The following is a 20012-nucleotide window of genomic DNA, read 5'->3' as shown; positions in this document are numbered from 1 at the left end:
AAGTCTCTGCAAAATGTCTAAAAACTAGTACGACTAGCAGGTACTGACAACTAGTGAGAAAGTTAGTGACCGATTTTTATCTAAGGTTAATTTGTGTTCAAGGACATCGATCAAACAATAAAGATAACAGTGACACAGATTAACTTATCGATTATCGTGATTGTTATAGGACTCTTGAAAGTTTCAGTACCAGAGCGCGTGTAAAATCTCCATTATGACAGTTTCGGACGTGGAAAGACCAACAGAAGAACCACCAAAACCGAGTACGTACACCACTGTCACAGTACTGTCAGATTTAATTTTTTTTTTAATTTAGGAAGATGGTTGGGGCTGCGCCACGTCCAGTTCCTCCTCCTCTTCTTATCAGCAGTGGTGGCGTTCGGAATCCGTACCAACATGTCTGTTGGGATCATTGCGATGATGGAAACTGACCCTCCCGATCCCAGCATTCCTGTAAGTCTTGTCGCATCTCTGGACGCAACTCACCCCCACTTTTAGACTTATCCCGAGTGGACAGAAAAAGAAACGATTCTTTCGGCGTTCTTTTGGGGCTACGTCATCCCCCAGATCGGCGCCGGACAACTTGTAAAAAGATTCGGTCCTAAATGGTTCCTCGCAGTGACCATGTTCATCAACTCCCTCTTCACCATCTTGATCCCGGTGATGGCTTCCAGTGCTGGAGAAGGTGGAGTGATCGCTTGTCGCGTCATCCAAGGGCTGAATCAAGGATTTCTCTTCCCTTCGGTCCACACGTTGCTCGGAAAGTGGACGCCGCTTCCTGAGAGATCTAAAGTTGTTAGTTTTGTCTACACTGGGGGTCCTTTGGGAATTGTGATTTCGCTTCCCGTGACTGGAGTTATCGCGAATTCGTCGACTGGGTGGCCCACTGCGTTCTATTTGTACGGAGGACTTGGGATTGGGTGGTCAGTGCTGTGGGCGTTGCTCGGTGCTGACAGTCCAGCCAAACACGGACGGATTTCGGATGAAGAAAGGGAATACATAAAAGGCGGAGGAAATACGAGCGACGAAGACAAAAAGGAGTTACCAACTCCGTGGTTGTCAATCGCTACTTCTATGCCTTTCATCGCGATCTTCGTCACGCACTGTGGCCAAAACTGGGGATTTTGGACTCTGATGACTGAGATTCCGTCGTACATGAGTGACATCATGAAGTACGACATCAAAGATGTGAGTCTGCGACTGTGTCCGTCCAGTTTTACCAATTCTTGTCTCCATCCAACAGAACAGTCTTCTCTCAGCCTTGCCCTACTTCGTCTTGTGGATCCTGAGCTTCTTCTTCAGTCCTTTGGCAGACTTTCTTATCGTCAGGCACTACCTTTCGATAGGAAACGTCAGGAAAATCTTCAACAGTATTGGTAGAGACAATTGTTTTGCAGCTTAGTACAAAAACACTCACCAAGGAGTTACAGGTTTGATCATACCTGCTATAGCTTTGGTGTGTCTCGGATTCGTCGATTCCTCCCAGAAGGACCTTGCTCTTGGTCTTTTGGTTGTCGCTGTCGGATTCAATGCGGCAGTTTACAGCGGATATAACGTTAATCACATCGATTTGTCACCGAATCACGCTGGACCTCTCATGGGAATCACCAACAGTCTTTCTAACGTTGTTTCGATAATCGCTCCACTTGCAATAAAAGTTATACCATACGAGCAAGTACTGTTTCCAACCCACTGGTCAAGACCATAGAGTAAAATGTTTGTTTTAGACCGATCTGCTCTTGTGGAGGTACGTTTTTTGGATATCGGCAGGGATCTATGTGGTAACGGACTTATTCTATGTGGTTTATGCTTCTGGTGAGGTTCAGTCTTGGAACGACGAAACCGATAAAAGTGAGTACCTTGTTCAAAGTTTGGTTTAGTACTAATTTAAAATTGTTACAAAAGTGGAGGGTTCCAAGGAAGAAGATAATGAAAAGTTCTAGCAAACTGCAAAATCCAAATCTCAAATTTTGGAAAAATTCTCCTTCCAGCAAATTTATTTATTGAGTTATATTTTGTTAAAAATGAAATGTACTTATACATCTATTTTTTAGATGAAAAATAAAAATATTTCTGTTAAGTTATGTCTTTATTTTGTTTTTTTGTATATAAATTGTCCCAGAAGCTGTAACATTTGTACTTATAAAAATTGACCCAAAAGAAGTGAACAAAATGGAGGTCAATCATCTGGCCTCGGCACAGAATATGTTAAAGAGCCAATGATAAATGTTTTAGCTAAACAAGTATAAACAGTATTGACTTGTGAAGTTTTGACAGACATCTCTTGCAGAAATATAATTTGCACTTTTTTATTTTTTGTTTTATTTCTTCATAAATTCTCTTCGACTTGTTTTTCCTTATGTTTTGGTTCGTTCCAAGATTGGACTTCCGCTGACGTAAACAGAACATAAAACAATCCACCGCCCATGTAAATACCAGCAGCTAGCAGAAACACCGTCCTCCACAATATCGGATCTTTCTAAAACAATCCGCATGAATCCCACATCCCTAATTCGTTGACTTTCACCTTATCACTGCCTAGCAGTCCAACAGAAAGCGGTCCCAAAATCGAAAATACATTGTTTGTACAGTTGACCATTCCTAGAAGAGTTCCAGCGTGATTCGGGGCCACATCAAGCACGTTTATCACGTATCCAGATTGAGTGAACGCTGACGCGCCGACGGCGACAACCAAAAGTATTGTCACAAGTGTTGCGTCAAGGTCTTCGAGGAAAGCGAGATAGATGAGGGCTGCACCTGGTAGGAACGAAGCCAAAGAATTGCAAATTTTTCGTATGGTGGTAATACTGAAGATCTTCTTTTCGACCATTCGATCAACCAGAGGTGCTGTGACTACGCCCAAGAAAAACTGGACGAGGTAAGGTAGAGCCGAGAGTTGGCTGTTCTACAAGAAGGAAGATTATTGACGGAAGAACAATCAAACAACGTACGTCGTTGATGTCGAAGTTCATCATGCTGCTCATGTAGCTTGGTATCTCGGTGAATAGAGTGAATCCTCCCCAGTGCTGGGCACAACCAGTAACTACAATTGCCCAGACTGGTAAAGACGTAAGGATGGAGATCCACGGTGTTGGTACCTTCTACACAAACTCTACACTCACAAAGAACCACACCTGAAGACTTTTACCTTAGTTGTGTGATGCGTAACTGAGTTGGTGCTTTCGATGTAGTACTTTTCTTCTTCGGATATAGTTTTGTGCATCCGGGGCGAATTTTCGGCAAAAATTGCAAACACCATAGCCCAGACTATTCCCAATCCTCCGTAAACGTAGAAAGCTACTGGCCATCCTACTTTTGACCCACAGATAGCACCAATCACAGGCATAGACACCGCAATTCCTAAATATGAACTTCCGTACACAAAATTCGAAATCGTAGATCTCTCAAACAGAGGAGTCCATTTGCTTATCATGTTGTGAATAGAAGGGTAGAGAAAACCTTGATTTAGACCTTGGACTACGCGACAAATCATCACACCTGTGGACCCCAAAGCTGCAGCCATTCCAGGAACGGCTATGTTAACAGCGGAACTTAGTACCATCGTCACTACTAGAAACCATTTGGGACCAAAGTATTCACTCAACTGTCCCGCTCCGACTTGGGTGAGGATGTAGCCCCAAAAAAACGAAGACAAGATCGTGTCTGTGTTATCCCATTCTGGGTAAGTCTGTGGAGACGTGATGGGACAATCTGAGGGGGAGTTTTGTTTGGTACTTACCGGAATGCTCGGATCTGGGGGAGTTTCCTCCGTCATAGATATTATTGCGACAGAGAGAGAGGATCGAATGCCGAAAGATATGAACAAAGTAATGGACATCAACACAAACTGGTAATGTCTGACCCCGACCAGTTGTTCTAAAAGTAGACATGACAAACATTTCTTTTAAACACAGAAGGAGTTTACTCGGTTTGATAATTGTCTCAGGATTTCTTGCAACATCTGCCATGTCTTACAGCTTAGGTGGTAGTTGGGATCACTGCAGACAAACCGTTGTGTTTGTGAGATTCTTTCACATCATGGCATTATCTTATCAATTGTCATAATTACAGTCATTACAGTGGATTACTATTGTTTTCCAATGGTCCTTGCAGCATTGCAGTAATCTTTGCAGAGTTGCAGTAATCCAGGTCTAATCTAAATTAGCCTAGTGACAAAACTGGATATATCACATCTGATGATTTCTGTTAAGTGTAAAAAAATATTTTTGTAAGGTCTTAGAGACGCTATAGCTACTGATGATGGCTTTCGAGTATCAAAAAAAGAAGTAGAAATGGAAGTACAAAATTCTATCATAATATTACATTGTTAACATTATTTTTATCTTGTAAAGTTGAGTAGTTTTTCATTTGCATATACAGTGAGCGGTAAAAGTATGGAATAAATTAATAAAAAATTAAACAAATTTTTTTTCAAAAAAATCTTTGGACAGGTCAATTTTAGTTTATAAAATTACATATTTTAATACAAAATAAATTTCCAAGCAATCATTTGCTTTCGAGTTATGACGTCATCGATAGTTTTTTTAAAATGGAAACCCCCTATTTTTTTTCTTGATTCTGATAGCCCTTATAATTGTCTAAAGGCTGTATGACACGATGCTAAATTTTGTAGAAAAGGAGAACGCACACTTTATATGTCATTCTAAAGACCACTCAAATGGGGATATTTTGATATCAATCCACGCGTCTTGAAATGACGAATGACGATATCATTGCGATTAAAGCGACAAAATCGATAAAACTTGAAATATTTTCCAACTGATTTCTGTCAGAACACTTCATAAAATTGTCATTTGTAGTTTATGGGGGATTACGGATTCGGCTATTCCCTTTTAAAGGCATTGTACTGGTTCAGTGTCATCTTTGCAATTATACATCCTACTGTGAACCCTCTTAAGAAGTCAATTGCCCCCGTAAATAACTATCTTTATTTATGGAGTCCCCAAAACTAACCTGAAAACCGTATCTACCGCTCTCTTTCACACTCATACAAAGTAAATGGAAGTTTTTGATTTTCAATTATAGATTGCGGCTTTATTTATAGAGTTAGCGTTTTGGCGCAATGGTATCAAATATTTGTCATTTCAAGACGCGTCGATTGATATCGTAATATCCCCATTTGAGTGGTCTTTAGATTTACATATAAAGTGTGCGTTCTCCTTTGTTAGAAAATGAGAGAGGACCAATGAACGATCAGGATCTGACAAAGTCAGACTATGATCCTGATCGTTCATTGGTCCTGATCGAGGGTCTCTCTCATTTTCTAACAAATTTTCTACAAAATTTAGCATCGTGTCAAACAAGCTTAAACAACAGTATAAAAATTTTATTACCTTACATAAGGAAATTTTTGAGAAAAAAAAATAAAGTTGGGAAAAATAAACTGTATAACGAACAAAAACAAGTCAAAAACTGTGTTAGTAAGTACTTAAAATTATGGAATTAAATGCTCGAATTGCCATCCCCTAGCTTGTTGACAATAAGCAAGTTTTATCTAGTTTTATCACCGCACCCAATCAAAATTAAAATGTCTATACGTTGTGTTTCTGTTAAATGAATCATTTTCGAAAACGTTCTGTAAAACAAGTAACACATACGAATGAAATTGAAAGTAACATTTGACTGTTTGATTTACCTACTTGGTTTTTTGACTTGTTTTTGTTCGTTATAAAATTTATTTTTTCCAACATTATTATTTTTTTTCTCAAAAATTTCCTTATTTAAGATAACAAAATTTTTATTGTCATTTAGACAATTAAAGGGGCTATCAGAATCATGAAAAAAAATAGGGGGTTTCCATTAAAAAAAACTATCGATGACGTCATAACTCGAAAACAAATGACTGCTTGGGAGTTTCTTTGGTACTAAAACATGTATTTTTTATTATACCTGAATCATAATCCCTGTTTTTGACACTAAAATTGATACCGCGCTTCGCGAATTTAGTCCCGATTTTGTAAATATTGTACATAAATGTAAATAAAGAACACGTAGGTTAAGTTAGTTAAGTTAGATAAGTTAGGCTAAGTTTGTAAATATAGTTAAGTTTCTTTTCTGTTGTGAGCCGGCCGGGGCGAGGTGTTGTCGACGAGGAGACCTGTCCTATAGTACGCGCGCGCGGCTGTTCCGCAGGCTTTATAGGCACAGGTTTTCTTTCGGCTGCGCCACCAAAGTTTCCGGCCGGACCAATCAGGAGCCGCCCTTGGTGCCTCGGCCCTCAGCCGGGCGCATATAAATATGGGGCTCATTTTGTGAACCTTCCCCACTAACATCTGTTTCAGGTCACCAAGCCCCCGCAGACCAAGTGGACACCAACGAGGAACCCAGCCACCGCCGAAACCGACCAAGGCCCAGGACCAGGACCCAGACCAGGACCCAGACCAGGACCAGAACCAGGACAGGACCAGGACCAGGACAGGAACCAGACCAGGACCAGGACCAGGACCCAGACCAGGACCAGGACCAGGAACAGAAACCCAGAATTATATAGAGCCACCTAATACCTTGCATTATATAGAGTCACACAACATAGAACTTTTTTTTTTTTTTTTGCATAACACTTGATTCATTTTTATACTCATATTTTTTATTTATCTTTTTTTTATTATATTTAAATTCTTCTTTCCATTCTGCTGAAAAGGCCATCACCCTCAGCGGCAGCTCCACCCTTATCTCACACTTAACACAATATTAATAATGACATGTAATTACACAAAAATTTGAATAAATGTATTTGAACCTGAACCTGTGAACCTTCACTCCGGATCAGACCGTGAAGGAGGCCGTAATAAAAAAACTCTGAACCATTTTGAGCTTTTATTACCGAGAGGTCCCTAGGGTTGGCACTATCGCCCAACCACCTCTCGCTTCGCATAAAAACCTGACATCGTCTTCTTCGACAAACCGAGGGGTCCCTGTGCTGGCACAATCGACCAGCCACCCCTCATACCAGCCGCCGTCAACAAGGGGTCCCTGCGCTGGCACCATCGTTTAGCCACCCCTCGTCTGACCGCTCCAGCTCGCCACCGTCGTCGCTCCTAGACGCTCGGTGGCCCCGAGAGGATTCCATCATCCCGTGGCGCTTCGCCCCCCTAGGAGCCTCGCCCCGGCGACGAGGACGTCCCCCCGTAACAAAATGCGTGCGAAAAAGGGCCTTTAAAACACTAAAGCTTTAAAGGTTGCTTAGGTAGCAACAAATTCACCTACATTTTGAACAATGATAAATAGACATTTATACACAATTTATGATAGTAACGAAACAACAACAATTGACCATTTCTATATCAACGATCTAGATTACTTCGGAAAAGGTATTTCAATTTACTTTTTTTGTTATAATTTTCAGATTTTAGTGCAGGTATAATAAAAAATAGCGTATGATACACGTTTATAAGGGCCTTTAAAGCACTTGCGCGTGCTTTAAAGGCTTCCTTATAAACTTGTATCATAATATACTATTTATAAACTAAAATTGACCTGTCCAAATATTAAAAAAAAAAAAAAATTGCTTAATTTTTAAGGAATTTATTCCATACTTTTGCCGCTCACTGTACAACAGGGTTATTCGAAATGATTGTAGTCAAAGTAGGCCATGTCCATGTTATTACATTTTTGCCGCTTTCATGTGAACTGTCAGTTTTGTCGCTGTCACTGTCATAAATTTTACATTGTCAGAACAGCTGAAATGTTTTTACAGTGGTAGAACCTGAAGAAATGATCACCATAGAAGTCATTCATCTTGCATCTGCACAGTTCCTGTTGAACAATCAAGGGCCTTAGGAAATTGCCGATTTGATTTTTCTTCAAAGCTTTGAAAGGCATCGATCATTTAATTTTTGCAAAATATTTTCAAAAATGTGTTTTCTTGTCATTTTCAATGTGCCCACAACTTCACTTTCTTTTTCCTTAGCCTTGTTGCACTATTGGACTTCGGCTTACGCAAAAGCGAAGTACCTAGAGCACAACTTGTGAGAATTCCTACTGTAAAGACACATTGCTCCATATGGTCAGTATCAGTAACAACAAAATATGTTCTGAGGTTTCAGTACTTATCAAGATCAGAATCAAGAATTGAAAAAAAAATCATGTCCTAATATTTTTTATCTATTGCTTCTTTATCGAATCCTGATCAAAGTTAATTAATCGATTAAGGGGTTCTTCAATTGCAGGAGTTTTTTATTTTATTTTTACAAATTATCAATAACACATTTAACAGTTTGAACTTTTAGTGTTTCTCCTGTCCTCTGTCTGCACCCCATTAGAAATTTCTTTTTGAACCTTGTTCTTCCGATCTATTGGCTCATTCCAAGACTGGACTTCGGCTGACGTAAACAGAACATAAAACAGTCCACAACCGATGTAAATCCCAGCAGCTAGCAGAAATACCGTCCTCCACAAAATCGGATCTTTCTGAAAAAACCTGCATCAACTCCACTTCAACGCTTGGTCGATTTTCACCTTATCACTGCCTAGCAGTCCAACAGAAAGCGGGCCCAAAATCGAAAAGACATTGTTAATACTGTTGATCATTCCCAGAAGAGTCCCAGCATGGTTCGGGGCGAGATCAAGCATGTTTATCAAGTATCCAGATTGAATCAACGCTGACGCGCCGACGGCAACAACAAAAAGTACCGTCACTAGAGTTGGGTTAAAGTCTTCGAGGAACGCGAGATAGATGAGGGCTGCACCTGGTAAGAACGAAGCCAAAGAATTGCAAATTTTTCGTGAACTGGTGATATTGAAGGTCTTCTTTTCGATCATTCGATCAACCAGAGGTCCTGTGACTATGCCCAAGAAATACTGGGCGAGGTAAGGTAGAGCTGACAGTTGGCTATTCTACAAGAAGGAAGATTATTGGCGGAAGAACAATCAACCAACGTACGTCGTTGAGGTCGAAGTTCATGATGTTACTCATGTAGCTTGGTATCTCGGTGAGTAGAGTGTGTCCACCCCAGCAATTGGCACAACCAGCAACTACAATTGCCCAGACTGGTAAAGACGTAAGGATGGAGGTCCACGGTGTTGGTACCTTCTACATAAACTCTACACTCAGGAAGGACCACACCTGAAGACCTTTACCTTAGTTGCGTGATGCGTAACTGAGTTGCTACTCTCGATGTAGTACTTTTCTTCTTTGGAGATACTCTTGTGCAATGAGGGTGAATCTTCGGCGAAGATTGCAAACACCATAGCCCAGACAAGTCCCAATCCTCCGTAAACGTAGAATGCTACCGGCCATCCTGCTTTTGACGCGCAGATAGCCCCCATCACTGGCATACAAACAGCGATTCCTAAATTTGGGCTTCCGTATACTAAATTCGAAATCATAGACCTTTCATACAGAGGACTCCATTTGCTTATCATATTGTGAATACAAGGGAAGAGAAAGCCTTGATTTAGACCTTGAATTATCCGACAAATCATCACACCTGTGGACCCCAAAGCTGCAGCCATGCCAGGAACGGCGATGTGGAAAGCGGAAGCAATCACCATCGTCATCACTAGAAACCATTTGGGACCGAAGTATTCACTCAACTGTCCCGCTCCGACTTGGGTGAGGATGTAGCCCCAGAAGAACGACGACAAAATCGTGTCTGTGTTGTCCCACTCTGGGTACGTCTGCAGAGACATGATGGGCAATGTGAGTGGAGTGTTGTTTGGTACTCACCGGAATGCTCGGATCTGGGGGAGTTTCTTCGGTCATCGATATAATCGCTACAGAGAGGGAGGTGCGAATGCCGAAAGAAATGAAAAGGGTAGTGGACATCAATACAAATTGGTAATGTCTAACCCCGATCAGTTGTTCTAAAAGTAGACATGACAAACATTTGATTTAAAGCCACAAGGGATTTACTTGGTTTGAGAACTGTCTCGGAATTTCTTGCAGTATCAGCTGCGACATCTGCCATGTCTTAGGTACAATTTAGGTAGGTACTAGTTCGGATCATTACAGACAAAGTGACAAAATGGTGTGTTAGCGATATTCTTTCACTTCATGGCATTATCTTATCAATTATCATAATTCGTTAATTACATTCATTAGGGTGGATTACAATTGTTCTCCAATGGTCCTTCAAAACTGGATCTACCACATCTGATGATAAAGTCTTAGAGACGTGATATGTACTGATGATGGAAAAGAAGTAGAAATGGAAGTACAAAATATTATGTATCCAAACAATAATATTAAATCAATAACATTATTTTTATCTTGTAAAGTTGAGTCGTTTTATCAACAATAATACAATAAGTGGTCTAATTTTTCCAACAAATTTTGTCATTTAAGACATGAGGAGCTTTTGCAGAAAAAATTAGACCACGAATTGTATTCGACTTGACAATCCACCGAGAAAATTTTTATCGAGTTGACCTAATAAATTTGACGTTTTATTTTGACATAAATTTTTTCGACTGTAATTACACGAGAGGTCTTTTTTTGTCCGGATAAAATTGAATTTTTTTACGATAATTTGGTAAATTGACGACACAAACCACCCGATAAAAAAACGAGTCCGTAGGACGAGTTTTTTTATCTGGTGGTTTGTGGAGTCAATTTACCAAAAAGAAACCAAATTAGAGTTTAAAAAATGAAATTTTATCCTGGACGAAAAAAACCTCGAGCGTAATTCGATGAGATAATTTAATTAATAATGATAGGTAGGTAATTATGAAAAATTGAATTGGCCTTTTTGCACGTCAATTTATTACAAGCTGTGTCAATGTTTAAGATTGTTGGTTCGTTATCATAACAACAAACAATAATCAGGTTGGAAAAAGTTTGCCATGGAAGTTTAAGCACATTTTATCCAGATGCAAAGTTAGGGCTAACTTTATCCGATGTCAAAGTGACAAATGCATCGCGGCTTATGGGATTTTTTTACATGAATTAAATTATCGCTGAAAAACCACTAGTGGTTTTTTCACTCAGCTGGTTGTTTTTTCACTCTGCTCGGTGTTTTTTCACTATAAATCAATTTGATTGGTCCAAATTGGAAAAATGCTGCAATTCGATTGGTTAAAAATTTTCGAGTTGGATTGTCAAAAACAATATCACAAGACTTCCCATTTTTTCGGAAAATTTTGATTTTATGACGAAAAGTTTGTTGCTTGGCAATAACCACGAGACCCGTTAGGGTCGAGTGGTTTTGCCTAAAGAAACAAACTTTGAATCTAATAAAATCAAAATTTTCCGAAAAAAAATGGGAAGTCGAGTTATATTTGTCTAGACAAATTCCCGAATGAACAATTCAAACAAACATTCGGAACAACATCACAAAACGAATTAAAGGTTAGTTTATATTCATCGTGGCACTTTTCCTGCAACAATTTACTTGTTGTATTCCAAATTGTTTTCACACTGTAGTCAATATCACTGCTGAAGTCGTTTCTAAAACGATTTTTTAAATCCATTTCGGAAAACGTCAAAATAATTTTCTGACATTTTGTTCATTAATTTGTGTTTCCAACAAAAACAAAAGCCTTGTCAACGTGGTTTTTCACCGGAAGGGAGATTTTTGTCGGCGGAAGACGCATTTTCTGACCATGACTAAATTTTTTCGCGATATTCGACACATTATGGGTCAATATCAACTGTTTTCATAACATGAGGGAATTTGTCACTGCCAAAAAACACTGCTCGGTGTTTTTTCACTATAAATCAATTTGATTGGTCCAAATTTGAAAAATGCTGCAATTTGATTGGTTAAAAATTTTCGAGTTGGATTGTTATTTGTAAATATTGTTTCGGACGATAAAAATGATAATAATGATAATAGTTGAAAACTGACATTAGTACCACCACCAGTACAAAGAGTTCAGTTCTATTCAACACAAGAAAAATATAAAGGTTTTCTCTAGAAAACGGGAAGTCCATATTGATATATTTTTTTTTAATACAAATTGTCAGAACAGCTAAAATGTTTCTACAGTGGTAGAACCAGAAGAAATGATAACGACGGGAATTCATTCATCTTGCCTCTACACAGCTTCCGTTGAAGAATCAAGGGCCAGGCCTTAGGAGAACCTTGTCGATTTTTCTTCAAAGCTTTGAAAGACATCTTTCATTTAATTTTTGAAAAATATCTTCAAAAATATGTCTTGTCATTTTCTTCATTGTCTCAATGGGTCGACAACTTGACATTTATTTTCTTAACTTTTTCTTCATCCTTCGACTTGTTGCACTATTGAATTTCAAACGGGAAGTACCTAGCGCACAACTTGTGATACTCTCTACTGTAAAAACACGTTCCTCTATATGGTCAGTATCAACAACAGCAAGATATGTTCTGAGGTTTAGGTACTTATCAAGATCAGAATCAAGAATCGAAAAAAGAAAATCATGTCCTAATATTTTCGATCCATTGTTTCCTTATCGAATCCTGATAAAAGTGACAATTAAAGGGTACTTCAACTGCAAGAGTCAAGCGGGAATATTTTAATCACATATTATATCCCAAGTGCAAAATTTTTTATCGGAAAATTTTTTGCTAATGAACGAAAACATCCGTAAATGAGGCCAGAAGACCAATTATTAGCAAATAAGAGCACGAGACGAAGTCTCTCTTCTGACCGAATAATTCATTAACAAAAAATTTGCCGATATTAAAATTTTGTACGAGAGGTATACGGCTGATTATTTCCTGAATAGAATCAAAACAAACGCATTATTTCCAATCCATTTTATTCAAAATATGTAATTTATTTAAAAAAAAAATCAGGTACCGACATTTTTTATCCGATTATTGCACAGTGTGCATTTTAGAACAATTTTATCGGGTTATTTTTTGTTTTCTCGTTTTGATTGGTCAATATTTGTCACGCAATTGGTTGCTAAACATATGAAGGAAATAATCAGTAAAAAATTATGTATTTGTCTTCAATTTTTATCCATCTCAAAAATGATAAAAATTTATATTTTTTTTACTTCATTTTTTCAAATTATGTATTACTAACAGGCTTAACAGTTTGAAAGTTTAGTGTTTTCCATTTTCTCAGTCTGTACCTCCTTGGAAATATCTTTTTCAACCACGTTCTTCCGATCTCTTGGCTCATTCCAAGATTGGACTTCGGCTGACGTAAACAGAACATAAAACAATCCAGTACCGATGTAAATCCCAGCAGTTAGCAGAAACACCGTCCTCCACAAAAGCGGATCTTTCTGAAATAACCTGCATCAACTTCACTTCCTCACTTGATCGATGTTCACCTTATCACTGCCTAGCAGTCCAACAGAAAGCGGTCCCAAAATCGAAAATATATTGTTGGTACCGTTGATCAGTCCTAGAAGAGTCCCAGCGTGGTTCGGGGCGACGTCAAGCACGTTTATCAAGAAGCCAGATTGCACGAACACTGACGTACCGACGGCGACAACAAAAAGTACCGTCACTAGAGTTGGGTTAAAGTCTTCGAGGAACGCGAGATAGATGAGGGCTGCGCCCGGTAGGAACGAAGCCAAAGAATTGCAAATTTTTCGTGAAGTGGTAATACTGACGGTGTTCTTTTCGATCATTCGATCAATCAGAGGTGCTGTTGCAACGCCCAAGAAAAACTGGACAAAGTAAGGTAGAGCCGACAGTTGGCTATTCTACAAGAAGGAAGATTATTGGCGGAAGAACAATCAAACAACGTACCTCGTTGAGGTCGAATTTCATGATGTTACTCATGTAGCTTGGTATCTCGGTGAGTAGAGTGTGTCCTCCCCAGCAACTGGCACAACCAGCAACTAGAATTGCCCACACTGGTAAAGACGTAAGGATGGAGATCCACGGTGTTGGTTCCTTCTACACAAACTCTACACTCAGGAAGAACCACACCTGAAGACTTTTACCTTAGTTGCGTGATGCGTAACTGAGTTGCTTCCCTCGATGTAGTCCTTTTCTTCTTCGGATATACTCTTATGCATCGAGGGTGAATTTTCGGCGAAGATTGCAAACACCACAGCCCATACTATTCCCAATGCTCCGTAAACGTAGAATGCTACCGGCCATCCTGCTTTTGACGCACAGATAGCCCCCATGACTGGCATACAAACAGCGATTCCTAAATTTGGACTTCCGTACACTAAATTCGAAATCATAGATCTTTCATACAGAGGACTCCATTTGCTTATCATATTGTGAATACAAGGGAAGAGAAAGCCTTGGTTTAAACCTTGTATTATCCGACAAATCATCACACCTGTGGACCCCAAAGCTGCAGCCATGCCAGGAACGGCGATGTGGAAAACGGAAGCAATCACCATCGTCCCCACTAGAAACCATTTGGGACCGTAGTATTCGCTCAACTGTCCCGCTGCGACTTGAGGAATGATGTAGCCCCAAAAGAACGACGACAAGATCGTGTCTGTGTTGTCCCACTCTGGGTAGGTCTGCGGAGACGTGATGAGACAATCTGATGCGGAGTTTTGTTTGGTACTCACCGGAATGCTCGGATCTGGGGGAATTTCCTCCGTCATCGATATAATAGCTACAGAGAGGGAGGTGCGAATGCCGAAAGCTATGAAAAGAGTAATGGACATCAACACAAACTGGTAATGTCTGACCCCAATCAGTTTCTCTAAAAGTGGACATGAGAAATATTTTAAACAGCACCACAATCAGAGTTTACTGGGTTTGGAAATTTTCTCGCTCTGCGCCGTTTCAACTTTGACATCTGCCATGTCTTACAGTCTTGTTGCTGGTTTGAATCACTATCAAAGAACTGGAAGAGTGTATTGTTTATTGACATTCTTATACATCATTGTCATTATCTAATCATTATTTAAGTAATTAGTGTGAATTACATGTGGTTTCTGATTTATCGAAAAGTACTTCATTTACAATTAATAATCAAGATTAAATTGTTCAAAAAAATATGATAAACAGTGTTAAATACATATGTATATTGCGGAATTTCAACGGTCCTAAATACGCGGTATGTACTGCCAATGGCTTTCAAACCATCAAAAAAAGGAGTAGAGTTAACAAGTTACAAAAATAATAACTAGATAAATAGAGGAAGTTCCTTAATATTGACACAGAACATAATAAAACACAAAAAAGTCAAAATGTGGAGGCGAGGCGCCGGTAATTATGTTGATTAGCACTGCACTATTACTTGATAGTAGTATCCGTAATAGTGTATGTACTCCGGCAAAATTGCCGTGCCGCCGGGTGGTGGAGGGAAAGCGGAGAAAAATATTTTAATTAAATAATAATATGTAATTTAATTAAAGCAGTTAATACATATGCGGTCCCATTGCTGACCTATTCTTTTGGTGTTATAAAATGGTCCAAAACTAATTTACAGAATATAAGCATTAAAATCAGATTTCTTTTTACCAAATTTAGTAAACGTTATCCGAAATCTGCTATTGAAAGATTTAATTTACGACGCGAAAACGGTGGTAGGGGTTTTTCAAATCTAGAAATACTGCAACACAATCAAATTGCTTCACTAAAAAATTATTTCCTCAACAGAGCTCGTGATAACACCTTTTTTAATGCTTTGGTTTCAGCCGATAAAGGTTACACACCTTCAAATTTAAGTGACTATATCATTCATTACTTTATAAACCAATAAGAATCTTTGATTTTCTTTAGTTACCATGTATTACAGCGGTTATTGTAGTAACCAGGGCGATTTCGAATATACGAACCTTTGTATATTCGAATATACCAACCTTTGTATTTTCGCTCGCCGCCTAAACTTACAAAATTCTTTGCGCTAACCGTCACATTAACGTCACATTAAATCGCTCTGCTACTGAATGCGCCCAGTCGGTTTCGGGAACCTGTTTATTTGTTTATTTATTTATTTTATTCATGATATAGTCTACCTGTATACAACTCGAGGATGGAAAATTCTCGATTACTCGACGTGTTGCCGGAAACACGTCTCGTATAATCGAGAATTTTCAATCCTCTCGTTGTATAATATATGATAATATAATTTCAGATATTGTTGAGCCAAATATACCAGGCACTATAGCAAATATAAAACAGAAGTCCTTACATGGGAGATACTTTAAAGAACTGGAACAACCAGAAATTAATATTCCGGCTTCTCATGCATGGCCTAAGAAATCAAATATTCATCCTGAGACGGTGGGTTTTATATTTGCAATACAAGATCGTGTTATAAATACAAGAAGTTATAAAAAACACATATGCGGTTTGCAGTCGATCATTGATAAATGTAGGATTTGCGGAACTGAAAGGGAAACAAACCATTGAACACATATGTAATTTCTTCTTGCACCGTTTTGGCTCAAAGCAAATATAAGAAACGACATGATACATTCGCTAAAATTATACACATGAATTTAGCTGTTAAATTCAATTTATTAAAGAATACACAACCACATTATAGTTATAAACCAGAAAGTTGTTTGGAAAATGACAATTACAAATTATATTTTGAAGAGTTTTAACTGACATTCATATTAAGCATAACAGACCAGACATTATTATTTTAAATAAACAACAAAAGCAAGCATATCTTTTAGATATACTCGTAGCTGTTCACATAATATAACACAAAACACAGACATAACAGGCGACTATTAAAATTTTCACTTGGAGTTGGCTTTGAACGACTTTTTATTTTTTCTGTTACTTTAGACACACGCAAGAACGAACGACAAATGTCAGTCAGTATGTACAGTTGCGGCCAAATAAAAGCGACCACTAAATTGACATTTTATGTCATCTTTATAAATTTTGGTAATTCAGGCTTTTAAAATGAAAGTTTTTCTGGCAACCAGATACCCATACCTGTGGCATAACATAACAGTGACGGATGATGTCAATTTGAAAAATAGTTTTTTATGTTATCTCCTAGGAGATGATTTTTCAGCTGATTTAATATTTAATTCTGATTTACAATAGAAAAAACTGCTGCCCAGTTTTATTTGGCCGCAACTGTACAATTGAAACATAACCAAATTATGTCAAGCTTGTCAGTGTCTAAGGTGCAACGGAAAACAGAGAATGATCCATAGCCAACCCTAAGTGAAAATTTTAATAGTCACCCGTTATAACACAAAAATTAATAAATATTTAAAGCCGTTGCTATGAGAAATCTTTGGTGATTAGAAAAAATATCGATTTTACCACTTATAATTTCAGCAACGGGAATAGTACCGCAATCTCTTTTTAAAAATTTTAAATTTCTGTATTTAGGGAACACATTGATAGTTGAAATTGAAAAAGGTATATTATTATACTTGTTTGGGGTCTAATGGGGGCTCTAGGAATGTTTGGAACCTAATGGGAGCTCCAGGGGTTGTTCGGAACCAAATGGGGGCTCCTGGGTTTGTTCGGGCTAATGGAGGCTTCACTGGTTTTGAATGTAGGCGCGCGTGAATTCGAATTGACACAGCGTATTGTTGTATGTATTATAACGTTTTTTGTTCCATTGTGTCAGAATTTGAGAATTTTCTCCTATGTGAACGGATTTTGATAAATGTCACAACTTGTCAAAACGAAACATCAAGCTAATTTTAGAGGTTTTAAGCGATTTGGAGCCTTTAAGGGGCTCGTCGAACAAAAAAACGTTGTATTCAACTCGTTCGTGTGTAAATTGGGCATTTTTGGCACAAACTCATTAAATAAACTACTATTTTACGTTTATTTACATGTGTATTGTGTTGGACCGTACGACCGTACTCGAGATGTTTGGTGACTGAATTGTATGATTGTTCTCTTCTGAGGTCATCTCGGTACTGTCTTCTCAATGTCTGTCATTCACCCACGCAAGGGTGGTTCTCTTTCTTCTGAAAGGAGGGGGTGGCTTTACGCCCCAACAATACTCATGTCATATCGTGAGGAAGTTCCTTAACATTGACATAATATAAAAACACAACAAAGTCAAAATGTGGAGGAGAGACGCCGGTAATTATGTTCATTAGCACTGCACTATTACTTGATAGTAATATCCGTAATAGTGTATGTATTCCGGCAAAATTGCCGTGCCGCCGGGTGGTGGAGGGAAGATATTATTTTTATCTTGTAAAGTTGAGTAGTTTTATCATTTGCAAATATTGTGTTTCAGACGATAAAAATGATAATAATAATAATAGTTGAAAACTGACATCAGTACTGAAACGTTTCGACTTCCTTGACTTTTTCTCGATGATTTTTTTTTCTCCTTCATTTGGTGTATTATTGATTGCCGCATTCCCTTGGATGAAATTTTGCGGAAAAATACGAAACAAAAATAATGACAAAAGAAATATTTATGGATCCTACGTTGTGTTTTATTTTTCATTTTGTTTAATTAGGTTCTAACGAGAGGCCGTACCTTCGGAAGGTTTTTCAAAAATAGAATTAAAACGATTGAGAACACTTCACTTAAATTTTATTTAACAAATAATCGAGTGTGGTGGTGTTTGGTCCCAACAAATGATAGAAATAAATAAATGAATTTAATAACAGAAGTTGGTGGAAATTTGACCCAATGAAATTTGACTCACGGCCCACGAATTGAGATCTGACTCATGAATAAATGACTAAGCTGGGCAAATACAGAAGTTTCTGGCGCGAATAGCATTATAAGAGTTTGAGATGCGAACTATGTGATCCGGTGTAGATTTAAATTACCCCAATTAAATTGAACCCGACGCGCTGCCCTGGAAACCTTCAGTCAAAGCCTGATCTACTCCGGTGATTGAAAATAAAATGGAAAAAGTTCTAACAGACTTATAGTGTACCTCTCTTCACGAGTCAGTTGGCCTAGTTTGGTCACTGTCCCGTTTACGGGTGACACGGCTGTTTGTGCACTTATGCCGAACCACAGCTAATTGAGTGCGACGGACACTGGCGGTAGCTTCCCCGACGGCGAAGGCCCCCAAGTAATGAATAATTAATGAAGCTATTTTATAATAAGTTGTAATAGGCCTTGGAGAGAACACGTTTCCCCAATCGGTAAATGCAAGATCACATACTTCAGGATAAAGAATTTAATTCAAGATTCTAAAGAGTCACGGGGTCGTCAAATGCTCAAAGAAAATAATATAATCTTTACTTTAGAAGGATAAGGAACTAAATGCTGTTTGACTAATTAAATCGCGATTACAAATAATGTACAAGAATTAGAGAAATAATTTACTTTGTAAATACTGAAGTACTGAACGTATCTACGGCTACTTTGGAGATCAAACCCCGAGTGAATAAAAAAAAGCCCTGTTTCCCGTCCCGCATTCGGTTTGATCATTTCTGGCGCACTCCACTTTCGCACCCCTACTTGACCAAAGTGACCAATCAGCTCGGTTCTACTTTACACCGATCGCGACACCTTTTCGATATCTCTAGAACTTTTGAAATTACAGTTTCCGTTTTCCACCATTATTTTAAATGTTTAAATTTAGACTTTTGTTAGGACCAGACCGAATGTACATAATTTGTTGTTCAATTAGAACTTTGAAAAAGAACACTAAATTACTGACTCTATACAATAATAAACCTCAACATCAAGAAACAAACACAATCTAACAAATGGAACAAACAGAATTAACACGAACACTGAATTACTGACTCTATACAATAATAAAAATCATCACCAAGAATTAAACAGAATGAAAATGAAACAAACAGAATTAAAATGAAACAAACAGAATTAAAATGAAACAAACAGAACTAAAATGAAACAAATTACAAATTGGGTTTGAAACGCTGTTACGTAAGTGTCATGTCATGCAACAAAATCCGTTGATCTGCTACTTCTAAAAATTGTTCTACATTGGTTTGATTCCCAAAACTGTTCTAATTAATTCGTAATTTTCATTCTCTCTCTCTCACTCACACCTCTGATTTCCACGACTACCTGGCTTTACCGTTACCGTGTTCTCCCTGTTTTCTACCGACTCCCTTTCTACTTTGCTTTGTTTGTTTTCTAACTAAAAGTGCAAACGATTCTAGTTATTGTAATGATTTGAATACATTACTTTTTCCGCCAAATATTTGAACCTGCGCAAAACGGTAACAAATGTGGTCGTGATCGTCATCGAATCGGAG

The 20012-nt window shown here is 38.3% G+C and overlaps 4 protein-coding genes across 4 annotated transcripts; 1 reads left to right on the top strand and 3 right to left on the bottom strand.

Annotated features, from left to right (window-relative positions):
* The first annotated feature begins 151 nt into the window (after positions 1-151).
* LOC138138309 (putative inorganic phosphate cotransporter) lies at positions 152-2080 on the top strand. The gene is made up of 7 exons (XM_069058145.1): positions 152-263; positions 317-453; positions 499-1188; positions 1244-1376; positions 1431-1675; positions 1728-1851; positions 1906-2080. The coding sequence occupies exons 1-7, from the start codon at positions 215-217 to the stop codon at positions 1941-1943; spliced, it is 1416 nt and encodes a 471-aa protein (XP_068914246.1). The 5' UTR covers positions 152-214; the 3' UTR covers positions 1944-2080.
* Positions 2071-4025, bottom strand: LOC138138310 (putative inorganic phosphate cotransporter). The gene is made up of 6 exons (XM_069058147.1): positions 3926-4025; positions 3740-3876; positions 3149-3688; positions 2952-3101; positions 2528-2905; positions 2071-2479 (listed from the first exon to the last, which is right to left on the bottom strand). The coding sequence occupies exons 1-6, from the start codon at positions 3966-3968 to the stop codon at positions 2330-2332; spliced, it is 1398 nt and encodes a 465-aa protein (XP_068914248.1). The 5' UTR covers positions 3969-4025; the 3' UTR covers positions 2071-2329.
* Positions 4026-8168: 4143 nt separating this feature from the next.
* LOC138138499 (putative inorganic phosphate cotransporter) lies at positions 8169-10025 on the bottom strand. The gene is made up of 6 exons (XM_069058478.1): positions 9875-10025; positions 9689-9825; positions 9100-9639; positions 8903-9052; positions 8479-8856; positions 8169-8430 (listed from the first exon to the last, which is right to left on the bottom strand). The coding sequence occupies exons 1-6, from the start codon at positions 9927-9929 to the stop codon at positions 8230-8232; spliced, it is 1461 nt and encodes a 486-aa protein (XP_068914579.1). The 5' UTR covers positions 9930-10025; the 3' UTR covers positions 8169-8229.
* Positions 10026-12724: 2699 nt separating this feature from the next.
* Positions 12725-14717, bottom strand: LOC138138500 (putative inorganic phosphate cotransporter). The gene is made up of 6 exons (XM_069058479.1): positions 14626-14717; positions 14438-14574; positions 13847-14386; positions 13650-13799; positions 13226-13603; positions 12725-13177 (listed from the first exon to the last, which is right to left on the bottom strand). The coding sequence occupies exons 1-6, from the start codon at positions 14675-14677 to the stop codon at positions 12977-12979; spliced, it is 1458 nt and encodes a 485-aa protein (XP_068914580.1). The 5' UTR covers positions 14678-14717; the 3' UTR covers positions 12725-12976.
* Positions 14718-20012: the final 5295 nt, after the last annotated feature.

The sequence above is a fragment of the Tenebrio molitor genome, chromosome 9, assembly GCF_963966145.1.
Source record: "Tenebrio molitor chromosome 9, icTenMoli1.1, whole genome shotgun sequence".
Lineage (NCBI taxonomy): Eukaryota > Metazoa > Arthropoda > Insecta > Coleoptera > Tenebrionidae > Tenebrio > Tenebrio molitor.
The sequence above is the reverse complement of the archived record's forward strand: the minus strand, read 5'-3'. Positions and strand labels throughout refer to the sequence as shown.